At 48.6% G+C, this 20,482-nt stretch overlaps 1 protein-coding gene and 1 long non-coding RNA gene across 2 annotated transcripts in view; one reads left to right on the forward strand and one right to left on the reverse strand.

The window, feature by feature from the left end:
• Nucleotides 1-20,482, forward strand: part of LOC117975352 (uncharacterized) — a 70,427-nt gene that overhangs the window by 14,554 nt on the left and 35,391 nt on the right. The gene's annotated exons all lie outside the window — the stretch shown is intronic.
• Nucleotides 4,083-17,117, reverse strand: FGF6 (fibroblast growth factor 6). Its single transcript, XM_003820338.5, has 3 exons — nt 16,457-17,117; nt 15,365-15,468; nt 4,083-5,607 (listed from the first exon to the last, which is right to left on the reverse strand). Exons 1-3 carry the CDS (start codon nt 16,800-16,802, stop codon nt 5,431-5,433), a joined length of 627 nt encoding a protein of 208 aa, XP_003820386.1. The 5' UTR covers nt 16,803-17,117; the 3' UTR covers nt 4,083-5,430.

A 20,482-nucleotide genomic window follows, 5' to 3' on the forward strand; every position in this document is an offset into this window, starting at 1 on the left:
AGAGCACCATGAATCGGTGCTTTCGGGTTCTCTTTGCCTGCCTTCCTGCAAGGGGGGAAAGAATCAAGAGGAAAATCAATGACAACCCAGAGATTTGTTGTCAGTTTTAATAGGAGGAGTGGAGTCAAAGAGTTTAGAGAAATGTAGAAAAAGACCTTTTACTTTTTGCTGGAACATGATATGGTTTGTGCATGGCACATACATATTAAAAAAATAGAGGTATCACATTTCACAATCACATGACCGAACAGCATCTGGGTTGTGCTATGCGCTGTGCCTAGGCTGGAGGGCAGCTCTACCCTGGGACCAGCCTGAGGTACTCAGCGATTTACAGAAAGAGGAAACCACGCAGGACACAGCTCTCTGGTGCCGGAATTTCAGTCATTCAATGAGGTATACAAACATGGTTCTGCGCTGGCTATCTGCATGATGGACCAGATTCAGGACCTGCTTGGGGCATAATCGCATCCTCCACCTGTTCTGGGAAGAGGAAGCATCAACTCAGATGTGAGCAGAGACTGGAGTATTTCTCTCTATTCTTCTGGCCTTGTCCCAAACATTCCTCTCTTTGGAGTTTTGCAGGGAGGTAGCAGAATGAGTGGCTGGTTCCTTCAGGGGACGAGCAAGTATTAGAGACCCACTTTGTAGACACAGGCATGGTAAACGGCAGAGAATGCTTCCTCAGTGACAGCTGACCCAGAGTCTTTGAGGAAAAACATTGGGATAGAAGGATGAAGGAGTTTTCTTTTTTTATTTTTATTTTTTGAGACAGAGTCTTGCTCTGTCGCCCAGGCTGGAGTGCAGTGGTGCAACCTCGGCTCACTACAAGCTCCGCCTCCCGGGTTCATGCCATTCTCCTGCCTCAGCCTCCCGAGTAGCTGGGACTACAGGTGCCCGCCACCAGGCCCAGCTAATTTTTTTTGTATTTTTAGTAGAGACGGGGTTTCACCATGTTAGCCAGGGTAGTCTCGATCTCCTGACCTCGTGATCCGCCCATCTCGGCCTCCCAAAGTACTGGGATTACAGGCGTGAGCCACCGCTACCTGGCCAATGAAGTTTTCTAGCTTGTGTCCACATGAAACTGACAGAAGGAGATAGAGGGCAGAGGGGAGATCCTCGTGTCTTGGAGGACATTTGTAGATGTACATTTAGTAGATATGTTTGCACCAGTGACTGTGGCACAGAATGGGCAAAGGCAGTGGACAAGGGGAGAAAGGAGAACTATAGCTCATGGACTCTCCTATTTCTTTTTTCTCTCAGGACTTGCATAGAACAAGAACTTGAAGGGTCTGAGGTCTAGGACAAGAAAGTGGCCCAGAGCCAGCGTTGAAGGAGAATTGCAAACTGCCCAGGACAGGATGAGGTCAGGAGAGAATTTCAGGCCTGGGTTTCTGGGCAGGAGAGGTATCTGTATGTCTAAAGAGGAGAGAGGTTTGGCCGGACGCAGTGGGTCATGCCTGTAATCCCAGAACTTTGGGAGGCCGAGGCAGGCGGATCACGAGGTCAGGAGATTGAGACCATCCTGGCTAGCACGGTGAAACCCCATCTCTACTAAAAATACAAAAAATTAGCCAGGTGTGGTGGTGGGCGCCTGTAGTCCCAGCTACTTGGGAGGCTGAGGCAGGAGAATGGTGTGAACCCTGGAGGTGGAGGTTGCAGTGAGCCAAGATCACGCCACTGCACTCCAGCCTGGGTGACAGAGTGAGACTCTGTCTCAAAAAAAAAAAAAAAAAAAAAAAAGAGGAGAGAGGTTTGTACCCTGAATCAGATGGCAGAAGAAAATGTTCTTTTTGTTAGGCCATAGACTGGCCCTGACCAAGGGCTTGGCATGTGTATTAGGGCACTGTGGGATGTGGCAGCAGAGGGGAAGGCTGTGGAGGATAATGGTAGGGTATGAATTAGAAAATTACGTGCTGCTTTCCAGAGAGGTTCAAAAATGTATGGGAAGTGGGAAAGGAAGGGGTGTTACAAGGCAGTGAATGATGAAACAAACATAATCAACAGCTTGAACAAGGCATTTGGAGTTTTCTGGTTTCCTATGAGGTTCATCCATTGCCCTGAAACGGGTGGAGGTTTTACAAGGAGCCTGAGGCTGCCCCATTGCTTCTAAGCTAACCTCTACGGCTGCAGCTGAGAAGTGCATCTTGAAGAGTGTGCAGATATGCTGCTCTCCTCTTTATTATTTGCTCTTGAAGAGAGAATAAAACAGCCTCTTGGCCCTTGGAACTCCAAGTTTGCATGGAGCTGCCAAAGAAGATTCAGGATGAAAGAGAAGTGAATTAGCTACAAAACTCTATAAACCAGGCTCATTGCTTAGCACTTGGGGGATGGAGGGCCCAAGTCTCAGTACATCCTCAGTGGGAAAGTGGGGTACACTCTGGCTCCCCTGCATATAGCAGTGTCTTCTGCAGCCTTTGGGAGCCAATGGGCCTGACAACTGAATTCAGGACTCAGTGGACATGTGACCAGATAGGAAACAACTCTCCATGCCCGGGCACAGAAACAGAAGCTGGAGAGAAGGGACTGAAATGCATCCTGCTGATCTTACTCTGGTCTTGTCCCTTAGCTCACTTCTGTAGATGGGGATTGACTTTTCTTAAGTCTAAGTCACTTACAGGAAAACAGAAAGCCCTTGAGAGAATTCCTTTGCATGGGAAGGATTTTAAAGAGTCACCCACACATACCTGCATCCAAAGGTGGTATTCAAAATACTTAGCAACCAGCTAGGTGTTGTGGCTCATGCCTGTAATTCCAACAGTTTGGGAGGCTGAGGCGAGTGGATTGCTTGAGCACAGGTGTTCAAGACCAGCCTGGCCAATATGGCAAAACCCTATCTCTCCAAAAATAAATATAAAATTAGCTGGACCTGTAGTCCCAGCTACTTGGGAGGCTGAGGAAGGAGAATCGCTTGAGCCTGGGAGGTGGAGGTTACAGTGAGCCGAGATCACACTACTGCACTCCAGCCCGGGTGACAGAGCGAGACCCTGTCACAAACAAATAAACAACCCCCAAATACTTAGCAATTGATACAGCATGGGCCCTGGTACCAGTTAGACAGACACCCAGCCCCTCATAACCGGTGCGGGTGCAACTGCTATGCAGTGGCTCAATATCATGCGTGCTTGATCGTAGGCATTTCATCAGTATCATGCGTGCTTGATCGTAGGCATTTCATCAATATCATGCGTGCTTGATCGTAGGCATTTCATCAATATCATGCGTGCTTGATCGTAGGCATTTCATCAATATCATGCGTGCTTGATCGTAGGCATTTCGTAGCTTCTCCTTCCCACTCCTAGCATGAAAAATGAAAGTGGACATTTGGGGAAATGCCTTGCCAGGATTTGAGCAAGGTTATGATCCTCTAGAGAGATGAAGGACAGGGCTGGCAGCCCAAGGCTTTGGAGACTCTCTTGAAGATGGCTCCTCTCATGCCACGTGAGCTGAAAGATCTTGGAAAAAAGGAAAGCATGCTATGGGACCTAAAACTTCCTTCTCCTTTTTTCTCTGGATCACAGTCAAGCCGTCCACCAGCCATCCCACATTCCAAGCTCCACTAGGAACTGATATGCACCTCAGGTTTGGAGTGCCTGCATTTCTGATGGACCCTGTTCAAGAAACTGATTGCCCTGGACAAGACTCCCTAAAACACAGTGGAGAGCTTTATCCCCGCCTCCAAGCAGATCCACACTTCAACATTCCATGGAATCAAGATGGACCAGTTTTCTCCCTTTTCTACAACATCCAAGGGTCGGCCGTGTGCACACGTGTTCTGGGGCTTCTATGGTCTCTTCCATCTTCATGTACCTGGGTGTGGCCTTTTCCTCCTCACCCAGCACATGTCCTCCCTGACATTTGCAGGGCAGAGGAGGTGGCCGGTAAGGTGTCTCCCCCTTCAACTGCCAACCTCCCATCTTCAGCTCAGAATCCCTCAACCCAGAGCTATCTATAGATGGATGCAACTGCAAATAGCGAGGTATGTTGAAGATGAAGATATTTGCAACAGATGAGGGATTGTCTTGCAGGCTGGGGCCCCCAAGAGTCGCAGAGGTCGTCAGGTCATTTTGTAACTCCATGGTTCACATATGCCAAAAATATTTGCACTCTGATATGGCTCTCTCTGGTTTCAGATTTAGGAACATTCCAATGGTTCAGGAATCTGAAGGCTCCGGGCAGACAACATTTATAGTCACTTGGGGAACCTCTGCTTTAAATATTCTCAAAGGACAGGAGGCAGAAGGCACTGTGCAGCAAGGAGCTGCTTCAGCTTGGCTGCTTGACTCCGTGGGATTATCACTCCTCTTCTACTGCAGGGAGGAAGAGAGCACAAACTCTGGAGGTCACGGTGCCCATTCTGCTGCATCCAGGCACAGCGCGTATGTGAGATGAGGATGAGCAAGAAGGAAGTGAGGGTATCAGATGAGAACTTGGGTGCGTTTCTTGGACATAGTTGGAGAGGAATTACCATCTGTAGTCCAAAGCCTCTCTACTTCCTTCATGCCCTATTTTGTCCCCCTACTCCTCGCCAAAGAGGTTGCCATTATTAGGATCCTTGTCATCTGAGGTTAAAATAAGACCAGTTCAAAGTGAGGAAACGTTATGGGCAGGCAGCCTGGCCCCTGCTTGTTCCTGGAGCCACGCACAGCCTGAGTCCTCCAGGCAGAGTGGCTCTCCTAGAACATCCAGTCCCTTCTGCTGCCTCCACAAGCCTTCCTCAGCTGCCCTAGATGCTGCTCTACCCCTTTCCTCCAAGAAGGGAACCGCTTCTCCCCCAGCCTCCCTGACAGTTCATCCCAGAGCCCTCTCTGGCAGGAAGCTTGAAGTGCCTGATCACTCTCTTTCTGGTTTGCAGTTCAGCCTCACACCCTCTCACTCTGCGTCTCTGCACTTTGAGGACAGCTGCTCCCTGCTGACCTGGGCAACCCATGTAGTTAGTGGCCTCTGAATGGAAAGATGATTGGAAAGAGGCAGAATGGGAGCACACATCAATCCTGCTGGTTTGACAAGTGACATTCTTACAGGCAGATTCCTGCAGCGATGATGCTAGGAGAAAGAAACCTGATGCTTTGAAATGCCATTGCTCTGAGAATGTGTATAAAGCTGTATGGATATACAACAATGCACACACACTCCTACCCTGGCCTTTTCCTGTGCACATGGTCACATTCCACAAGTGTCACCGATACCTTCTCTCCTCGAGGGAGGTCAGAGCATGGGATAAATTGCCATTCTAAAGTTGCTGATCTTAGCCCTCGTTTGAATGGGCTACATGCCGTGGGGTCCAGTGGCCAAGGGAAACAACTGAGGTCTCCCCAAGCACAAGATAAGCCTGATTCAGAAGCCATGGAGGGCAAGGGGAATTCTTCGCTGGTGCAAAATTCCAATCGAACAGATGCTGCTTTAAATCTGTGAGCCTTCTTTTGTGGGTCCTTAGATCCTGGGAAGGAAATGAGTGACAGTCATGATCGGGGACACCTTGCTGCCCCGCTTTACCCGTCCGTATTTGCTCAGGGCGATGTAGGTCCCTCGGTACAAGTCTGACTCGTAGGCATTGTAATTGTTGGGCAGGAGGGTTTCTCTGAACTTGCATTCTTCTTGGAAGCTGGGCTGTGGAAGACATGGGCAAACAGCAGAGACTGGGTTACAAATGAGGAGTGCTGCAGATGCCAGCTGGGCCGCAGAGAGTAGGCCCCTCTGCCAGGTGCCCTTCCCTTCTCTTTGTGAGACAACCACCGTGAGGTCTGAGCATCCTGGGTGAACAGAATGGTGAAAGGTTAGGATGGGAAGAGGCTGCAGGCTCTCATGGTTTCCTCTCACCTTCCCTCCTTTACGATAAGGAAACCAAGGCCCAGGGACACAGGGGATGGTCTGTGCCACGTGGGGTAGAGCTGAGGCTCTACCACTCAGGTGTCCTGACTTCCAGAGTAGTTTCTACTAAGTCCCTAGATGGTAACTTATTCCATTCAAAGAACAGACCAGGAAATGACACAAGCTGTTTTCTCAAGTCCACTCTGAGAGGGAGTCTACTGGAGCAGGGATGAGAGCTCAGGGTGCTATTTCGTGACTTTTCTACTTCCTAATTGTGTGACCTTGGGCAGGTTCCTCCCCTTGCAGCCTCAGTTCTCTTTTCTGCAGACTGTGTGTGGTGGGGGAAGAAGGAGAGAGGCGGTTGGTGGAGGGAGAGGAGACACAAGTGATCTCTTAAGCCCTTTCCAGCACTGCCTGTCTCTTTCTTTCTGCTTGTGGTTCCTCAGTCTGTCTTTCCTGGTTTAAGTCCCAAGTTTTCTATCCCTCAAAAAGGCCCATTCTCAGTTTTGACTTTGAGTCTAGAAGAGGCCTGGTACCTCCTAGACCAGGGGTCCCCGACTCCCAGGCTGCAGACCCGTACCAGTCAGCGGCCCACACCCGTGCGGGACCCGGGCTGTACAGCAGGAGGTGAGCGGTGGGTGAGCGAAGCTTCATTTGTTTTCCAGCTACTCCCTATTGCCTGCAAGACCACTTGAGCTCCACCTCCTGTCAGATCAGCAGTGGCATTAGATTCTCATAGGAGCAAGAACCCTGTTGTGAACTTTGCATGTGAGGGATCTGGGTTGCCTGCTCCTTCTGAGAATCTAACTAATGCCTGATGATCTGAGGTGGAACAGTTTCATCCCCAAACCGTCCCCCCATGTCCCCATCACTCACCCTGTCCATGGAAATAGTCTTCCATGAAACTGGTCCCTGGTGCCAAAAAGGCTGGGGACTGCTGTCCAAGACAATCATAGTTCTCCAGGGACATGCAGGAACAGAAATGGTGAGGAGCAGGAATTTTTACGGGGAAAAGGACCTGGTTCCCAATGTGACAGGTGAGGCCAAGGAGCCTGGGACCAACCAAAAAATGGCCCTTTCCATGCTAATTTTGTAGAGTGTGTGTGGACCACCTGTTCAGAACATGAACGCTGGACTTCCTGTCACATGAACACTGGACTTCCTGTCACATGAACACTGGACTTCCTGTCACATGAACGCTGGACTTCCTGTCTCGCATGCACAGATTCATTCCCAGTACATCACCCCAAGTCCTCCTCTTTCCTCTGCAACCTGCCTGGGTGGCTGCCCTAAGGGAGTATGCGGGGATTTCCTGCTCTTGTGGGGAAGCAGCTGGGTCGGGGCTAGAAGAAGAGAGAGCGAGGTGGGAGCCAGAGACCCAGGATCTACTCTTGAAAAGAAATATAGAATGAGAAATGGGTGGAGGATAACTTCTGACTCCTTCTTGCTTGAGTATAAAAAAAAACCCGCTCGATGGCTACTGGGCTGTGCCAGAGGTGTCCTCTGACCTTCTGTAAAGGAATCGTACTGCTAGTGTCCCATCTTGCTGGCAGTGTAGCGGGACGAGAACCTCTTGCTGTTCTGAAGGGCTGGTTAGTAGCTTGCTCCTCAGGGCCCCAAGACTCCCAGAGCCCTTTCAGTGGACCTCTCTGGCAACATTTAGAACAGCCATACTTTCTTTCCCAGTAGACTCCAAGATCCCTGAGATGAGGACTGTGTCTTGCTTGGTACATGATGCTGAGTGGATGGTGGTTTAATAGCGACAACATGGCTGGTTTCAGTGGCTCACACCTGTAATCCAGTACTTTGGGAGGCCAAGGCAGGAGGATCACTTGAGCCCAGGAGTTTGAGAGGAACCTAGGCAACATAGCAAGACCTTGTCTCTACAAAAGCTTAAAAAAAAAAAAAAGGCAGGTATGATGGCGCATGCCTGTAGTCCCAGCTACTCTGGAGGCTGAGGTGGGAGAACCGCTTGAGGTCGAGGCTGCAGTGAGCCATGATCGCTCCGCCGCACTCCAGCCTGGGTGACAGAGGGAGGCCCTGTCTCAAGAATAAATAAATAAGTAAATAAGGACAGCACAGAACCATAAGGAGACCCCTGCATGGGTGGCTCTTTCAATGTGATGTGAGCGTGGGCGAGGGGACAGCCTTGCCTATGGGAACACGGTGAAACTGCCCTCATACGTTTTCCCCATCTTCTTCTCTCATGCTTGCAGCTTATTTACAAAGCACTTTCACTGATGTTGACTTGCTTGAGATAAATGTGAAGGCGTTCACTAGCCATGTCAACAGGTTAATGCCACACCAGGGGGGGTGGGTTTTTTATAAGCTTTCCTGTTTTCCTCGTTAGGATGCTCAGTGAATATTTGTGGAATGGATGAATGAAGGGATGTCCTAAAGGTAAAAAGGATGAACTAATCAATGTAGGTCAAGAACATATTTGTCCCACAGCTTTAAGGTTAGACTGATGACAATAGCCTCTTAGCTACGTGAGCCTGGGGAAATCATTTAACCTCTAAAGCTTCAATTCCCTCATCTGTGAAGTAAGAACAGTAAGAAAAATTGTGTCATAGAACTGGAGTAAGCATTAATTGAAATAATGCATGGAAAGTCCTGGGAACAATGCTTGCTATACAGTAGAATTAAAAACAAATTAGTAGTACTAGTATTCTTCTCCAAGTAAATAATGAACTACTTTACATTAAAAGCCTCGAAAGACTGCCTTACCCTGGATCACCAGTCCCATAAGACTTGCTGTGGGTTACTGGACAATTTAGCTTTTAAGCTCTGCGGTTTTTGACGGAGTGCCTGGGAGACAGTAAGCTTGCATGGAAGAGCAGGAAGCGAGAGGAAGGGCAGAGGCTGACGCTGGCTCTGAACCACGACCCCTCATTAGGAGCCTCTCTGGACCCTGGTTTCCTGCCCTGTGCACAGGACTTCAGTTGTTGGTGGGCAAGCTTGGGAGCAGCAGCACCAGGAAAAATTCAGCTCAGAACTGATTGAAACATTCCAAGTAAAGCTACACTAATGAGAAGTCCAGTACAGGTCAATGAACAAAACAGAGTCCTGCAGTAGATCCCAACACATACATGGATGTAAAATGAAATGAAGCTGAAATGAATATAAAGTAAAAGTGTTATTTTAAATCACTAGAGAAAACATGGTGTTGGAACAACTGAATGGTATTTTATTATAATGATAATAAAGTTTGATGTATATGACTTTATCCCTTACATCAAAATAAATTCCAAAAGGAGTAAAGATTCAAATGTAAAAAAGAAGAACCATTAAAATCCAGAAGAAGTTTTTTTTAATAAACTCAGAATCAGGAACATCTTTCTAATCAGGACAAAAAAAATTAAAACCATTTTTAAAAAGTAATAAATTACTCTTCTACTTGAAAAATATTACCTTAAATAAAAGAACAGAAATGGTAAACTGGATGAAAATAAGTACAATACACATATGTCAAAGAATACATTTTGTTACTATATTCAGAACCCTAAACTCACTGGAGAATGAACAGCATTTATAAAACAGAAAATTCCCAGGAAAAGAACTATCAATGGCATTTGAGCAGAAGAGAATATGCCTAATAAGAGAAATGTAAGTTATAACTGTGAGATCCCATTTTTAGTGGCCAGCTTTCAAAGAGAAAAGCGTTTGACACTATGCTCTCATTAGTGAGGGCACAGAAACTAGGAATTCTCATTTAATGTCCTCTGATGTGTATACTGTTATAATCTCTATAAAGAGCAATTTGGCAGCATCTACCAGAATAAAGGATGAATATAGCAACTGATCAGCAATTCCACTCCTAGAAATTTATCTTACTGATATATTCCCACACACGCACAAAAGTTACTACAGCATTAAATAACAAAAGACCAAAAACAATGTATCTATTAAGAGAGGAGTAGCTGAGGTGGCTCATGCCTGTAATCCCAGCACTTTGGGAGGCCAAGGTGGGTGGATCACGAGGTCAGGAGATTGAGACCATCCTGGTCAACATGGTGAAACCGCATCTCTACCAAAATACAAAAAATTAGCTGGGCATGGTGGTGCATGCCTGTAGTCCCAGCTACTTGGGAGGCTAAGGCAGGGGAATCTCTTGAACCGGGGAGGTGGAGATTGCAGTGAGCCAAGACCGCGCTCCAGCCTAGTGACAGAGCGAGACTCTATCTCAAAAAAAAAAAAAAAAAAAAGGAGAGGAGTAACTAACTCAATTATGGTAGATCCACATGATGGAATTCTATAAGCCTTGAAAAGATAAGAAGCCTCTCTGTAATGACATGAAATGGCCTCGAAGATACATTGCTAAGTGAAGACACAAGGTTTGAAAAAGTGTTAGCATAGTATGCTCCTGTTTGTGTGATTTTTTGAAAAAGATGATACCGGTGCGTGCACGTGTGCGTTAGCTATTTCTGGAACGATATAATGGAATGAAACACTGGTAACTGGGGCTGCCTCTAGGGAGGAACCCAGTGGCTTCAAGACAATGGTAGGAGTGAGACTTTCCATAGAATATTCTTTGATACTTTTTTCTCCTTAAAACATGTTCCTGTGTTACCTAGTCAAGTACGTAAATTATTTAAAGTGGGAAGGGAATTTAGGGTAGCAGATGGGCCAGGAAACGAAGCGAGAAAACATTTTGATCAGAAACTGGTGGTCTCCTTCTTGTTGGGTCACGGCCCCTCTCCACCCACCAGCCTCCCCTCTGTTCTAACTTCGTATGTCCCTGGAGAGTAACCCGCCCAGTCAGTTCCAGAGAATTTATTTCTGATCTGGATGGTGGTTAAGGGAGAGGTTTCATGTGTTGTTTGCAAGCTCTAGTGAGGAAATGAAACCTTGAGGTGGAGGAAGGGGAAGTGGGAGGAACTGAGTGACTTGGACAAGCCATTGCCCACTTCCCCGTGCCTAGAATGTGCCCATTTGAGAACCCAGCCTCTCCTAAACGTCTGGATCTCCTAAAGCATGATTGTTTAAGCGTGCATGACCATGGATGCGTAGATTGTACTTTGCTTCTCTGGTCATTCGATTTTGGATCCTTCAAATCCACTCCCCCTCAACATACACACTTTTTTTTTTCTGTTTCTATTTTTTTTTTTAAGCTTACTACTTTTTTTTCTTTCCATTCTGCCCTTTTCTCTAGCCTGTCTCATATCCCTGGCCTTCCGCAGAATCCTGTACAAAACTAAAGTGAAAAAAGACAACTAGTAGATGAAGCTTGTGTTAGAAGCCCTAACCTTCCCCTTGCTGCTCTCTCTCCTCCGCCCTCAGCACCCACATCTGTGGGGTTTGGAAGGCCAGGAGGCCTGTGGCATGAAGGAGAGATAGTGCATTTTTTCTGAATGCTTCAGGCTGATGGGATTTTCCCGATGCCCAGAGTGATGCTCAAGACCCAGCCCCTTAATTCATCTTCATCAGAGCCCTGAGCTTTGAGTTCTCATGGCTTGGGAATGTTGGCCCCTCAGCTCTGGTGAAGAACGCACTCAAGCCAAGTGAACGCCATGTTCATAAAAGCAGCTACTGTATATGATTACTTGAACAAATGAAAATCATTCCACTGGGTCACATTTCCTGGGCCTGCCGGGCTCAAGCCCCAGCATGAAAATATCTTCAATTTGATGTAGGTCTATTCAGACTTATGTGCGTTTGGCACTCACTATGGAGAAGGGCATTTCTCAGAGGAGCAAGCATATCCATGGGGTAGAGGTGCCTCCAAAGTGTGAGGTGGACAAGACAGCCACCCTCTCGCCTTTAGAGCTAAGTCACTTGGACCAACGAGGATCTAATCCTGCTTTTAAACATCTTCACCCTGTGACTGCTGGGGCCATTTGTCCCTGTTCCTCCTGGCAGTGTGTGTTGGATGGAGAAGGATGGGGTGGAAGGATGTGGGCAAGAAGGAAAAATAAACCAACTCTTTGTCCTAAGACTTTGTTCTGCAGCCCCCGACTGCTTCTTCTCCTGTCTTTAGCTGAAATATCGTCAGCTCCGAAGATGCCTGCATTTTCCAACCCTTTTTCCTAGCACACAATTGCACTGTTGATTTAGGAATGTTGGAAAGTGTTTTCATCAGGTGTTTCATTCTTCTCACTCCAGTGCAGCTCTTTGTAGCAGGTGGGGATTTGTATGCAGAGCCTCAGGCCCTGCATAAGGGCATGTGCCTCCCGCTGCTCTCCAGCCCCATCTCCCTGCACTTCCTCATGGTGGGTGTCCTTCATCCCATTCCCTCGGGAGTGCTGTTTTCTGCTACAGTGGCAGCTGAGCCAAGGCAAGGCTGGTCCTCCCAGCCTTGTAATGCCCCAGATAATAATGTAATGCCCCAGATAATAATGCAATGCCCCAGATAATAATGCCCCAATGTAATGCCCCAGATAATAATCAAAGGTCTCTGGAGGAAATCAATTTTGTCCTTTGCACATTGTCATACTGTTGACGAAAAGGATGTAAATGCGGTTCTTCTTAGTAAAACTGAAATCACTTGAAAGCACGACCGAATTGCTGGCATCTTTTTACTAGTATATATTTTTCTCAACTAAAGGATTCTAATAGAACCACTGTCAGGTGGAGATCCTTGATATTTTGTTTTCTGAATTTCAAAGGGGACCAAGGGGGCTAGAATTCACTGATTTCTGCCTCATCCTCAGAGAGCAGAGATTCAGGCCCAGAGAAGTTCAGTGACGTTGCCCAAAGTAAGACGAGTAGCTGGAGGGTAGGTTGGCCAGGAACTGGAACTCGGCTCGCGGAGCCCTGAGACAGGGCTGCACACAGCTGTGGCTGGACGTGTGACCCTGGAGACCGGGTGTCCGGGTGTCCGCAGCTGCACAGGGAGGATGAAGATCAAATGCACCTCCTAGGGGTGCTGTGAGATCATGCTCGTAAAGCCCTCTGCAGCCTGTGAATCCGAGCACAAGCAGTAGGCTAATGCTCAGGGCAGGGCAGCTGTTTATATTGTCTAAAGGGGGGCCTGGCAAACTGCCCTGAGCCTCCACACCCCTCTTTCCAGGAGACAGACATGTGTGAAGCCACTTCTAGCCAGGTTTCCTTGGCCCTTATTCTCTGCCCACGAGTCGTTGCCTTGTCCCCCTCACCAACACCTCAGCCCCAGCCCAGTTTCCCTCCCCCACCCATGAGAAATCCCATGAACTGGCAGTAGCAGCTGAGCCTGGGAGATGAGGCAGCTCCGGAGGCTTAAAAGGAAATAGTGTGAATGAAATCATCACCCAGCAGGAGTCTTCCTGGCTCCGGGGATCAGTTGGCAATTGTTTTTTTAGACTGTGATAACGGCCTCTGAGGGGCGGAGTGGGAGGGGTAGAAGTTGCTCAGGAGCATCTGGTCCTGAGCCACACAAAACGTCAGGTGCCCCAGGCTTGGGGCACAGCTGTCCAGCCCCACTCTCTGTGTGCAGGCCCGGCTGGCCCTGAGGTCCGGGGAGGAGAATCTCCCTCCCTGGAGAAGATGCTCTTTGGCCAAATGCTACTGAGGGTGAAGGTAGGAGGGGTGGGAGGGTGGAGGTGAAGGGCGCCAGGTCTTTTCCCAGAAGTCTTCCTTTCTCCTGGACTCTGCTTGTTTAGTGAGCCCAGCAGTTCATCAACCTGCTTAACCCCCTTTGAAGTCATCAGCCAGTAACGGTGCTGCAGAGTGAGGGCTGGGGGTGGGGTGGTGGGTTTCAGGCATTAGGAGTCAGCCTCCTTTCCTTTTTGCTATTCTGAATGCTCTTCCCCCCTTTGTGGCGCTTTCTCTGATGGTTAAATCGTATATTCCCTTCCCGAGCCTTTCCTAGCTTCTCCTTCCAGGGCCAAGAGATTGAAAGTGGGAAGTGGGTAAATTTCCTCTATATTTGTGCATTTTCTCCTCCCCACAATTAAATCCCTTTCTGGGTAGGAAGAAAAAAGTAATAAATGGTTTGTTGATAAAGGCGACAAGGAGAAAGAAGAGTTTATGAAATTTGTGCTTTCTCCCAGGAGATTTACTTGCTAAAACGTCCCTTGCTTGCATGGAGTCCCACAGCCAACAGCCCAAATTCCCGGCTATCCTGACCCTATGGGATTCCGGGCATTATGCAGGCTGGAAAGAAGGGGTTCTTTGGGATGCCCCACCCTACAGAGGGGAAATCTGCTCCACCAAAACCTGGGTTGGTCCCAGGCCTCTTCCTGTCCTCGCCATCACTTTCCCAGAGAGCGGTAACAAGGATATGTCTCTTCTGTCTCATCTCACTCGCCCTCCAGCTCTCAGGTTCAGTGTAACATGGGGAGTGGGTGGTCCCCTGCCCTCCAGAGGCCATGTAGCCTGCTGACCCCCAAGCCTGCCTGTTCCTCAGAAACACCTGGCAAATGTAAAATACAAAAACAAACGGATTTCCAGGCCCACATCCCAGCTCTGTTGAATAAGAATCTCCTAGGTAGGTACCTGGAAATCCATACTTTTAACAAGTTTCCAAGGTGACAGAGATGCAAACTGTCCACAGACCCGTATGGGAGACCCACTGATTGTAATGCATGCCGTATGTCCACATAAACCAACCCAGACTGAGAGATGTTAGCACTAAAGATTATGGGGCGGAGGCCACCTGGTGAACCCGTTCTTGTATTTCATAGACCTCCTCTGTTGGGACAGCTCCCCTGGGGCCCAGTGCCAGTCCTGGATCTATTTCTTCACATCCCAGTCCTCAGTTTATCCTCCAAGGGGCAGTAGATCAGCCCTCCACACCCTCCCCATAAATAACTTTGATATTTTTTGAGGCCTGCTCTGAGGTCTTCCTTTTTAGCTTGCTTATTTCTGTCAAAGGAACTCTCCATTTCTTCAGCCTCATCGGGATGTTTGCCCCGCCATATTTTGGAATAAGCCAAATGATGGGCCGAGGGCTGCAGGAAAGAGTAGGTCAGTGAGAGCAGAGGTTTTGGTCAATGTGCTTAGAAGCTGGTTGCATTACCCCAAGTGCCAGCATTGGCACTGCCAGGGGTGACCTATGGGGGTGGGGATGGGAATGGGTGGGACTGGTACCAGCCTAAAGTGTATAACGAATAGGCTGCTTCTCTAGCTTACATGATCGGAGACCAGAGGATTGAAAACCCTAGTGCAGAATCTCAGCACACTGATGAGGATGAAAATAGCCTCCCATTCCACTCCTGCTGCGCACGAGGCTGGGGCGTCTTGCAGGGCGCGTGTCATGGAGCAGCACACCCAGGCAGAGAGACAGGCTTGCTCTCGGGGCCTCGCCAGTGCAGGGAATCACACCTGCTCACAAGCCTGGATGCCAGAATGTGGGTTTCCCTCTGGCCCACGGGCTCCCTGAGCTGTGGTTTCCGTTTAAGCACACGGGCTCCAGCCGGCAGGTGGGAACAGAAGAAGCACGGGCCAGGGCAGAGGACAATCACTCGTGAGGCTGAAGAAGCACAAGTTGCAAGGCCCCTCCCTTTCACAGGCTCCTCTCACAGCCTTTCCTTTCCCATTTAGATAGGCACTTCTCTACTCAGGATTTCATATTATTTTCTTCAACTGTGTAAGCATCAAGCCTTGTAAACCTGGCACTTCCCCGGCCTGGTGAACTCACCGTTGCGTACAATCTTCCTTTACTGTTCATGGCAACGAAGAGGGCACTTCTCACTCCAAAGAGACTCACCACGCCTCGCTCCACGGTGGAAATTTCCAGCAGGCCTGACAAGGAAAGGGGGGCCACATTACCTAAGGCTTGTGCAAATCAGAGTGGGAACTTGAGCCGACAAGGGCATCTCAGTCCATCCCCCTTCTCCTAGAAAGCCAGACTCTCCATCGCCCCATCCATGATCCCTCTAACTCTAGGAGACCCTGGCTGCTGGACTCATCGAGTGCTGCCATTGTGCTGTTAGAAATCCAGTTCTGCAAGGGAAGGTTCTGATAGCAGAGTTAGGGGCTGCAGTGACCACTTGGCTATCTGTTTAAGATGAGCTTTGAATCTGGGCTTTCACTGACATAATTACTTGAGGTCCTTGACTTGAGTAAAAAAATAAATTCTGATTATTATTATTCTTCTTAATGTGCACTCTACATGTTTCAACAAATCTCAACCCACTTAATCTTGAAAACACAGCAGCCACACCATAGCTGATGGCTTTCTTGGATCCTGCAGCCCCCATCCTTTCTTGGATAGGTGACTAACCATACAGCAAGCTGGCAGCTTGCAGGCAGCTTGCAGGATAAGAACCTGGGGACAGAGGGAGCCGCTGAAATAAAAAGAAGGATGTGCTTCAGTTGGACATTTTGCAATTGAATATCCTTTCCTTCTCCAAGAAAGAAGCTGAATAAAAATGAGCTTGTGTCAAATTTGACCCAAGTATACTAACTGATTCTCCCTACCCAGGCCTTGGGGGCTTCCCAGACTAACGGTTCCCAGTGGTCTTACAAGGCATCAGATGGGCCAGTAATGCTGAAATAGTTAGTGCCACTGAGGATCTAACCAAGGCGATGGCAAAGAACACCAGGATGCTTGGACCGCAGTATATTGAGCTTGCACCCAGGCAGGGTCACGTGGAATCAGCTAAGTGGTGAGCAGCATTTCTGCCCCCTTGATTGTGCATCCTGTCCACTAGAGCAGGGCCCCTTCACCTTTTAGCCCTGCGTGAGCCCAAACCCCCAAGCGTCCCGACTGGCTGCAGCTGGCACTCACTGTAGGGGTTCTCCTCGTGGGTCCCGCTGATCCGGCCGTCGGGGAGCACCTGGAGGTGAAAGCCAATGCCCACGTTGCAGTAGAGCCTCCGCTGCCGCTTGATCCCCACCAAATAGCCACTTTCCCAGTTCACCCCGGCGATCTCTCCAGCTAGCCCGGCGCGAGACCTGGACAGCAGGGTGCCCCAGCCCCTCGAGTCCAGCAGCGTGTTGTTGGCACGGGTGCCTGCAGGCGAGGGCACCACCATGCCCACTAGGATGCCTAGGAAGACGAGAGCCCACAGCGTGCCCTGCAGATGTCCTGCTCCCCGGGACATAGTGATGAACAGTTTCTGTCCCAGGGCCATCCACCTTGCCTCTCAGGCACGTGGTCAGAATTAATGGCCCTAAAAATACCGCCCTTCTTGTTTTTCTCCCTCCGGCATGGCGGCAGGGGCTTATTTTTGGAAGGCAGATGAAGGCTGCTGACATGAAACCAAAGCCTCCATCGGGCACTCGGGTTGAGAGCAGAGGGACCCAGGCTGAGCCGCGGCCGGTAGAGACCATGGCTCGGGGACACTCTCTAGCTCGCCCGCTTGCTCCGTCCCTAGTTGATGATATTTGATTTGACCTATCTTTATAGTTGCTTCAGCAGCCCGGCCCTCCCCTCCACCCATCATCGCCCTGACGTCAACCCGCCCAGCTCACTTATCCAGGGCTGTAACATTAACCTGCTCTTGGGCCTGGCTGCCTCCCCAGACCCCCATCACCCTCCACACTCCCCAGGGGTTCTGGGAGCCACTGTCATTCCAACTATGAGGCAGGAATGAAGTGAGCAGGGAGCATCTCTGGGGGAGGGGGGAGCTGGCTGGGGGCCCAGGGAAAGAGAGAGGCGAGAGGCCACCCAGGACCCATATTGGGCAGAAGTTCTTTGCCTGGCAGTGCTGGCTTCCTTATTTAGAGGGCAATAGGTAGAGGCAGGGATGGGAAAAGGCTTGTGGTAGTGATGACCGTAGCCTCAAGTCACCCTTGAGATCTTTTCATGGAAACAGCTCATGGTGGAGGGGAACACTGAAAGGCCAAACCCTTTCAGCAGGAGGGCACAGACATTCTCAGGGGGTGGAGATGGGGGTTGTTCAAGGAGCTTTAAGACTGTGGAGGGAAGGAGGGCAAGGGCAAGGTTTGCCTGCTCACTGTCCTGGTCCCGACATTCACCTGGGGTGGAAGTTGTGTCTGGCCTTTGACACAGCCCCCTGGCCATTCTCCTCCCTGGATTTATCCCTGGCATGTGACTGATATTATTCCCATTTCACAGATGAGGAAGTTGAGGCTTAGAGAGGTTAAATGACCTGCCCAAGTTACCACAGCTAATGAGTAGCAAAGCCAGAACTTCTAAGGTGTGCCTGAGTCTAAAGCCTGTGCATGTCTAATGCTTGCAGTAGAAGTTGGCTGGCCCATAGAGTCTGTTTAGCTCCTTAAATGCCAACAGCACATCATAGAGTTATTTCAGTAGCATAAAATGATTTATTTGTTAAAAAAAACTTGAGTGTCTTTGATGTACATGGGAACTTCTGTATTTGCAGATAACTTTTGCTGGGCTGATATTACACTCAGAAACTAGTAAAAATATTTCTGCCAGGAAGTTATTCCTACACTCATTTATCTTATTCCCATATTACTTTTAAATAGATTACATGTCTAACTGAAGTGAGAAAAAAAATGTAAAGCTACCAGAAAACTCACTGCACAAATTTCTGTACAATATAAGACGGAACTATTAATACGTCTCTGAGGGTGAATAAGTTAACAAGGGTCGCCGGGGAATTGAATTAACTTGAGTTAAAAATCCTGTTTCTTGTACTTCAATCCAGGTCTTAATCTGTTGGTGAGACATTAGCACTGATTTTGCCGGGATTGGAGGGAGTATGTGTGGGGTGATGACAGTGGCATACAGATGGATTTGAGTGTCCTGAGCAGTAGAGCTGGTCCCAGCAGGCAGCTCCCTTAGCCACACTCTACACCCACATTGCAGGCTGCAGGCAGCCTGGAAAAGCTCCTGGGGTGAGTTCCATGGCCCAAGGACTCTACTGCGGCACCACTGCTTTCCCTCTGATTCTAAACCTTCTGCTGTGCCCTGGGTCCCAGCCTCTGGTCTGTGGCTTCTACCTGCCTTCTCTCTGCCCTTCTGCCTTGTTCACTGGGTTCGATGCTTTGGTTCAAATTTCTGTCAAGCCATGTGTTTCAGTGTTGCCCTAGACATGCCTTCTGAAATCCTGTGAAGCCCAGATGTCTGTCTTTACCCTCAGCTGGTAAACTGAATGGGGAGGGACATAGGCACCACTTGTTCCTACTGTCACCACGGGCCCCCTGACTTCCCCATTGGCTTCCTCTCCCTTCCACTGCCGTTGTCCCATACCCAATCTCATCATCACCAGCACTGCCATTTCCCATGAGGAAAGATGATGCCTTATAGGCTCAGATTGAGTCTACTATGTAGGCCTTTGTTGGAAAACTGTTTTTAAAAATCCTTCTGCAAAGTAAAAGGTTCATGAATAATCCGAAGACAAAGTTGTCAACAAAAAGAACTTCACTTTGGATTTCCAGCTGGGTTTCATATAGTTAAGCTTTCATGGATGCAAGAGCAGTGGGGACACTTTCTCAGTGATGTTGTTTGGAATCTTGTGTTAATTATGCTGGTGGTCCTCACTTAGGGAAGAGACAGTCCAGAAACATGTTGGATGGTAAGGAGAAGTCAGTCTGAAGTTAACACTTGCCTTGGATAATCGGAGAGGTGCTCACCAGCAGAGCTCAGAATCTCTGTGGAATTTCTTGGAACCCATCCACTTTGGGACTGCCTTAGGAGAGAGATTAAACTATAACAAGGTCCATGTCATATACCAATAAAAATGGTAACGCTCCTTAGATTCATCTCATCCTGGATTCCTCTCTGTGCAGAGGTTGTGGTTGATGTCTCATAAAGCAATGGGCTTTGGAATGGGGACACCTGGATTTGAATCTCAACTCCACCATTTAGTAGCTGTGTGACCTTAGGAAAGTTCTGGACCTCTCTGAGCTTATTTTGTCATCTGCAAAATGATATCATTACTTCCTAAGGTTGTTACAGTGACTAGCAATAATACATACAACTGGCCCAGTGCAGAGCGCAGTATAGCTATTTCCCAGAAATTTCCCTGAAACACATTGAAAATCTATCACCCAATTAAAGAGGACAAACCCAAAGTGAGAAAGACCATCTCTCATCTCACGGTGTGGGAGAGACACGTGGGCTTCCAGTTCTTCATTGCCATCCGCCACAGCATATGTTGTGATGGCTGCTAACATATGCAGAAGCAGGCAGCCCAGATTCCTCAAATGTTCTGAAAACCAGTGAGAGCCTTGGTGTCGTCCCCTGTTAAATTTAAAACTTAAGTAATTCATGCTATTAAAAAGCCTGGGTCTTATTTTTATCGGGTGATGCGATGAGGCCCTGTTCTGAATGTACCTCCCCTGCCTGTCTCTATAGCAACTTTACTGTGCTCATATAGCCATATATTTTTCCTGAAGGCTAATTAGGTTGACAACTGCTAGGTCTTCTTGGCTTACCAGATTTGCACTTGACCCTTCTCTTGGGGCTTAGGGACCCCTATGGATGTGAAGTGATAGAGAAAAGAGTAACAGGTGGAAGAGGCCTCTCTCCATGGACCCCTCTTGCAAATAGTTGGCCAACAGCCTTTGGGGATTGTCAATCACTCTCGCTGGATGAGCCAAGATCCAGTGGAGGTGAGTGGGAAAATACGTTAATGTCTATCTCCTTCCACAACAGGGTCCTTGTCCCCAAGGGGGATACCACAAAATACAGATTTGTCAGATTTGGCAATGCTTAGCCACACCAACCTTCCGCATCATCTGCATGGCAGAACTCCCTCCGTCACATCAGGTGGTTGCTGTCTGTGACTGCTGTGTGTTACATAATCAGGATCAAATGCCTGATGGGTGACCAGAAGGGAAAGCACATAAAACTCAGAGGAGCCTCATCCACGTAGATTGT

This window comes from Pan paniscus, chromosome 10 (assembly GCF_029289425.2).
Source record: "Pan paniscus chromosome 10, NHGRI_mPanPan1-v2.0_pri, whole genome shotgun sequence".
Lineage (NCBI taxonomy): Eukaryota > Metazoa > Chordata > Mammalia > Primates > Hominidae > Pan > Pan paniscus.